We start from the raw sequence: 6,822 nt of genomic DNA on the forward strand, positions 1-6,822 counted from the left end.
GCAAAATAAAACTAGAAAATAAACTTAGAATATTAAAAGGCAAAGCAAGAAAGGATTAAGAGTCAAGGAGATAATTAGGAATATTTGGCATTACTGGAAACTGGCAGACCAAGATTAGATTTGCAGAAATGTGCTATATTGTAGGTTCTACAGGTTATTTATGCTCCATGAACTCCCGTGTTACTGCCAACATACATACGGACCTCTGCTCTATAACCCAATACGAAGGTGGTCCAGGTACAGCTATAAGGCACAGAGAATGAAGGTAGCACTAGCCTGCTACTTTGTACTGTTTCAGACAAAAAGGTACGTACCGTTCCAACAAGTGGAAAGATGAAGCCAGCCCCAATGCTAGCACGAACATCTCTGATTGGCAGAATGAATCCAGTGGGTGCACCCTTCTTGTCAGGCATGTGGGACAGGGACAGGTGAGTCTTGGCCATGCAGATGGGCAATGAACCATAGCCCTGGTTATGGGAAAAAGAAAACAAGTGGCTAATGGGTGCATGTACAAGAAAGAGAGAAAATGAGACACAAGAGAGACAGAGACAAGCAGATGAGTCGGTTGTTATTGCAGCAGCAGTGATCTCACCTGTTGATTATAGTAATCTATCTTGGACTTGGCCTCTGGAGACAGCTCGATGTCATCAGCTCCATACACTTTCTGTGCAACTGTTCTGATCTTCTCCACTATCGGCATCTATTGGAAAGACGGTGTATCAGAGACAGAAGGAAACACATGAGCACTCCGGTCAAAGGAAATTAGATTTAGTGAATACACATCAATATGACGTCAGGGTTACTAAGAGCTACACAGAGCAAATTACATCATTTAACATGTTTGACTTCTATTGTTTGACTCGTACTAGATCCTGTATACCTTTGTTTTCCTCTGCTTTCTCAGCAGTTAAATACATAACATTGCTATCCGATAACCCTCGCACCATGGTGTCAACAGGACTGCACAGCATATTAGACATTAACATACAGCATATAACCTGAATAAGTTAATTTGGAGATATGCCTGAGATTGACAAATCTTTTGCTTGTTCATCTTTTAAGCTGCCAGAACTGTTGATCAGTGTGACTTTAGATTTCCTCTGTGGCCTGACAGGTGTTTAAATCATGGTACAGTAGCTAGGACATGCAAAGTGAAGGAAAATTGCAAAAAAAATTAAATCTAAAGTTTATAGATTACTGGAATCAAAAACAACATGCTGGCTTGTAGAGAGTCTAATTTCATTATTTGGGCACATCATTAAGGCCTTCTTAGCATGACATGTTCTCTACTATGGCCAGTTTTCACATGGATGCTGCTAAAATTGTTTTCTCTTCCTCCTGAGACATACTGAACCAAACGCTCCCAGTAAAACGTCCCCCTTGTATCCTAAAGTCTGACCTGCAGGTCTGCTGCTGTCTGCCACATGTCCTGCTGGGTGCCCCTTTTCAGACACCTCTGCTCTGCTCTCTGGGGCTGTTTTGGGGCCTCTTCATCTTTTAAGTTAGGCCTGTGACCATGCACCACCAAGAGTCCTACCCTGAGGTTGTCTGTCACCCCAAACATTCCTCCAAGCTCCACTGTTCACTGACCTTCCTCCAAATACTACTCCACTTACCTGCCATTGTGAACTTGGAATACTGTGAAGATTGAATACTGGACTTATGAATTAATTATTGCCACATTTATTTGACTGTGCTTCAGCCTGGATTAATTAAATCAGTACTGGACTTATTGTACTCCTACTGTTGGACACTTGGTATGCAGGCACACATTCATACTGTAAAAAAGGGACACAAAGATGCATGGACTCATGGCAGCGTAACAGGAATAGTTAATGTAAGTCACAACTTCCCAAACTTACTAACTCAAACCAGCTGATGTTTTTTTACCTCTACATTCTTTGGCTGTGTGCCCAGAGCAAACATCATCATTCACTGCAAATGGAAAGTACCCAATAAAAAGTAGGATTGGGATAATGACAACTGCTTATTATAACGGAAATAAAACAAATGCATTGTGCTTCAGTACAAGGCTATATTTGTCAAGTCCCCCTCTTCTCAACGATGTGTTTTGCTTATTGTTACTTCCACTTAGATGTTTGAACTTCACTGTGCAGAATGATGTATGTGTGAGTTTGACACTAGATGGCTGTTTTCACATTTATCTGCCAAATTGGCAATTGTTTCTCTGTGTTCACCAAAGTTTCAACCATGGATGTATAAGCAAGATTTGTGACACTGTGTCTAGTTTGAAAGCCAAATATGTTCCATTATGCAACTTGCACAAGTGGAATGTGGAAAGCCTACATGGCACATACACTAATAACATACTTTTCAGTGCTGTAGGAGATGTCATGTAGGAAGGTAGATTTATGTCCAGTGTCCAGTAATTAAACTTTTGAAATAAAAAAATTCACATTTATTCATATATTCTGGATTTTTCTTTGGGGGAAAGGAGTAGATTTTAAGAATTAAAGAATCTTTATACGACACAAATTATAATTCCAAGCTGAATATTTTATATCTTAAAACAAGTCTGCAGCGGATCTTTATTTATGTTTTGTTGGTAAAATACACAAAATCCAGATATCTGCTCTCACCTCTATGTTGTACAGGAACTGGAAGTTGCTGGGTCTGCCGGCAGCCTCATTCACAGCTTGGGCCACCTCAAGAGAACCTCGCCCACCCTGCGACCAGTGGTGACATGGCACAGCGTCAGACGCTCCGCACTCTTTTGCTAGCTGACACACAAGGTCGATCTCTGCCTGGGTGTCAGTCCTAAAGGATCACCAAGGGAAGCGTTGTTAGCAGTGCTTGGTGGACATGACAACAAATTACATATTTAGAGACAAAATGGAGCTAATAGAAATGGTGCTTTTGTGGGCCTTCGTAATTTATGAATTATCCCATTACCAGTGGTGGAAAGCAACCAAGTACAAATACTTTGTTACTGTACTTACGCCTCTGATGCGTAACAGCGCAGAGCTGAACGGCCCTGCCTCACTTTCCTGTCAAAGGTGACCATGAATGTTTAAAACTTTGACGAGAGGATGAACTATCCTTCTAGGCACAAGAAGAGAAAAACGCAATGAGAGTGAAGTGCGGGAACAGCAGTCTGGTAACTTGTGTTCTCTCCTCTCAATGTCTGATGTCAACAGATCATACTTATGTCTAATGTGCAGCTGCAGTAAATCTCTCTGTCTGTCTGTCCTGCTAACCAGCTGAGCAGCACAGCTCTTGTGTGTCTGTGTCTTGGTTGCTTGTCAGACTGTGACAGAAAAATGTTGAGTGAAATGCTATTTAAACTATTTATTACGTTTGATAAACGCAGATGGGCCAGTTTATAAACAAACTTTAGCTCGGAAAGATGACCACGTTGCGTGTGGAAATGTGTTCATATGCACGTGCACGAAATTACAGTCATGCATTCGAGCAAGAAACATCTGTGGGACAAATGTATTTAAGGAAACCTGGTGGAGCCAGAATGGGCCTGATGCAGCTGATAACATTAATATATAGAAAATATCTATAATTTACAGGGGCTGAGCTAAAGTTTGTCAGAGTAGGTGCTGGATCATCAGCCAGTACAAGAAAAGACTCCAGCCAGTCAGCCAGTATAAGCACAGCTGATCCACATCCAGGCTCAGCCAGTACCAGCACAGACCCAGTCCAGAATTTTCTAGCAGGTCACACAGACCCAGGTGAAACACATCTAGCCTCAGCCCTTACGAGCACAGCCAGAGATGAGCATCAGATACAAGCAGCTCAGACTGTAATGGAACAGTTGCGGCTCTACCAAATGGCCCAGCAGATTGGCCCCCAGTCTTAACAGACTTCATGAGGTCTGAGTTAGTGCGCAGAGGTCCATTCAAACCAGCACTGGGTTTTTCTAGCAGCGGTTTCTATTCAGGCTTCTTACAGAGGGAGGATTGCAGTGAGAGCATTGTGCTGTCAGGTGTGACTGTGCAGCAGTCCCAGTTTGTGACCGAGTGGTAATGTAGCTGGTAGAGTTTTGTGATATAAACATCTGAAAAATGAAGCCAATCCTGCTCTGTTTGGGACTGTGAGCTGCACTTTATGAGAGCTTGCGACTCAGTTTTCCTTATTGTGATTCACTATAACTTATAGTGCTGTATTCAAATCTGTCTTGAGAGAATTTAAAAAGATAGATTGCGTTTTGTAAGATCAACAGATTTTGATGTGTAATACTTTTGATTACTTAAGTATGTTAAAAACCAGGTATTCTTTACTTTTACTTGAGTAGGTTTATACTGGATAACTTTTACTTGAGTAACATTTTTCATGTGGTATCTGTACTTTTACTTAAGTATGAAAATTGAGTACTTTTTCCACCACTGCCCATTACTACTGTTAAGTTTATTAATTTACTGTGACTTAAGTTAGGTTGCGTTTTTGTGGACGTATGTCTGCATGAATCTTACTTGAAGACATTGAGCGCCACCACGACTGGTACCCCAAACAGGTGCGCTATTTGGATCTGCTTCCTGAGATTGCTACGGCAACCGCCTGCAACTAGGGTCAGATTCTAGTGGAAATAGAGACGGAAGAAACAAAGCATAAGGTCAGAAATGTATTATTGTAATTCAGTTGATATTGCAAAACACACCGATAAAATGTACTACAGCGGTCTATCAAAGCATGTTAGCCATCATGACAAAACTTTGATAAGGATGTGTGGCTAGAGGATTTCTCCCACCTCATAACATAAGGCAACACTTACAGCAACGAGACTAGTTTTTTCATTAGACTACTTCAAAAACGTAAATACACTGTAAAAAAGGGAAAGAAATGATGTGCATGATTTACAACTATAAATGACACCGAAGCGGCTATAGAGTTTTAACACTAAATGTGTGCAAAAAAACAAAACAAAAAAAATTGTATGTGACTAAACACTGAGGATAGTTTTTAATTACATTATCAGCACATCAGGGGAAAATGCTGGAGATCTCCATTTGGCCTTCATTGCCAAATAGTTTTTAGAGACATAATTTGAACGGTATGACAGGAAGTCTAGTGAAAGTCTACTTTAAATGGTTTAATTTCCAATTTACTAATTTAGCTGGAGTTCTCCAAAATATCAGCAACTAAATCAGAATTTATGGCATTCACCTTGTGCCTTATTAGAATGTTTTTTTTACTCATGGTCCTCTTTAGCCACACAGTGCCAAGCCATGCGTTTTCACTACAGCCTTGCAACAGGGGGTTCCTGCTTGGTAGCAGGGCTGATAACATCCTCCCCTTAACTGTCTCCTCAGTGGCTAAACTCATGTGTCTCTGTGCTGGAAACTAGAGTGAAAGCTCTCTTTTTAAAAGTCTCTCCGTACTTTTCAAGCTTCAACGTGAATCTCTGTGATTTGGAGTTTAGTTTCACTCTTGTGCTTCTGTTTGTTCTCAGATATTAAGTTATATTTTACACTTTCAGCCGTATTGGAGCCGTTATAGCCACAGTGAGCTGAGAAGAGCTGCAGGAGACGGGCTCTTACTGTGGTTTGTGACTAGCATACCTTCAACATATCCTCAACAACTTTACCTTACTGGGCTGTGCAGTGGATAAAACACTCACCCCCTGCTCGCTGCCATTCACGGCCTGGCCGGCACAACTATGGGTGCGCAGAAGTCCAGCGACTCCTAAGCACATTAAAGCATATTGTGCAGCTAGTTTGACTGCAGTAATCCAATCTTGCACTAGGTGTGTGTAGGGGTGTGTGTGCGCGCGCAGCCCCAGGCTCAGAGCAGTAAGGCCATAAAGGTCCCATAAATTCATTTCCCTGGATCTGTTTTCCAAAGTACTTCTGGTTCTCATTATAGGCTTCACAATTAACTTATACTGCTTCATTATTTACTCAGCTGAGCCTGGCTGAAAGACCAGTGATTCTAGTCAGATATGAACGTGCACACACACAGACTGCTAACGCCCAAATACCCGGAAAACCACATGCAAAGGTTTATTTGCGCTGTTAATCAAATAAGTACTCTTAACCATGTTAGTGGGCGAAGTATTTATGCATATAGGCGGGGAATTAAATGTCTGCGAGAATACAGCTGGAGCCTGACGGGAATAAAAACCTCTATAAATGTCAAATGATGGCTCATATCCAAAACTGGACCAACCAGCAAAAACATTTGATAAGTGATCTGTGATATTGTGTGAACTGTGTTGCACCAATGTGTTAGTGTGCAAGTCATCTCCATGCAACTCAGCATTATCCTACTCTTTACACTTTACAGAAGGTCAGGGCTGTAAGAGGCCTGTGGGAATGTTGAAGGGCCACAAAGCTGCACTAACAGATTTGCATCGCCACCCATAGTTATGCATGGCAGTTCACTCAAAAACACAACACACATAACTAAATAGAGTTATAGTAATGAGCATGTGATTGTTTATAATTGGGGCCCTGCATTGGCCAATGAGTTTAATTAGCTTTAATCTTCCTTGAAACATCCTGTCCTTTATGACTAAATGTAGTAAAACAGGCTCAGACAATTCTTTTCACTTAATTGGAAGTGACATAACAACCCCCAAACTCCGCACCTCAAAAATGTTTACAGGTTTGTCTCGTCTCCCTTATGTTTCTCTTTTCATCACAGTGGCTAAGCTTGTTTATGTGTGCATTTATGCATATCAATATGGCTCATACCTCATCAATGTACTCTTTGGGAAGGTGTGCCTGCTGACACCTGAAACACACAGAGAAAACAAGTAATCACACACACCTCAGTCTTTTATCACATTCAACAATGTATTATTTCACTTTCCAGCTTGTAGCTTTTTTGGACACATTATTTCTAATGCAGAAT

At 41.2% G+C, this 6,822-nt stretch overlaps 1 protein-coding gene across 1 annotated transcript; it reads right to left on the reverse strand.

The window, feature by feature from the left end:
• Positions 1-314: 314 nt before the first annotated feature.
• Positions 315-6,702, reverse strand: LOC119887966 (monofunctional C1-tetrahydrofolate synthase, mitochondrial-like; the record flags this gene model as incomplete). Its single annotated transcript, XM_038698475.1, has 6 exons — positions 315-467; positions 593-700; positions 2,601-2,778; positions 2,961-3,008; positions 4,443-4,546; positions 6,663-6,702. Coding segments are annotated over 6 exons (631 nt in total), but the record flags the coding sequence as incomplete, so codon positions are not given.
• Between the last annotated feature and the right edge of the window lie 120 nt (positions 6,703-6,822).

The sequence above is a fragment of the Micropterus salmoides genome, unplaced genomic scaffold, assembly GCF_014851395.1.
Source record: "Micropterus salmoides isolate LMB-PRFRI ecotype aquatic unplaced genomic scaffold, ASM1485139v1 Ms_hic_scaffold_4574, whole genome shotgun sequence".
NCBI lineage: Eukaryota > Metazoa > Chordata > Actinopteri > Centrarchiformes > Centrarchidae > Micropterus > Micropterus salmoides.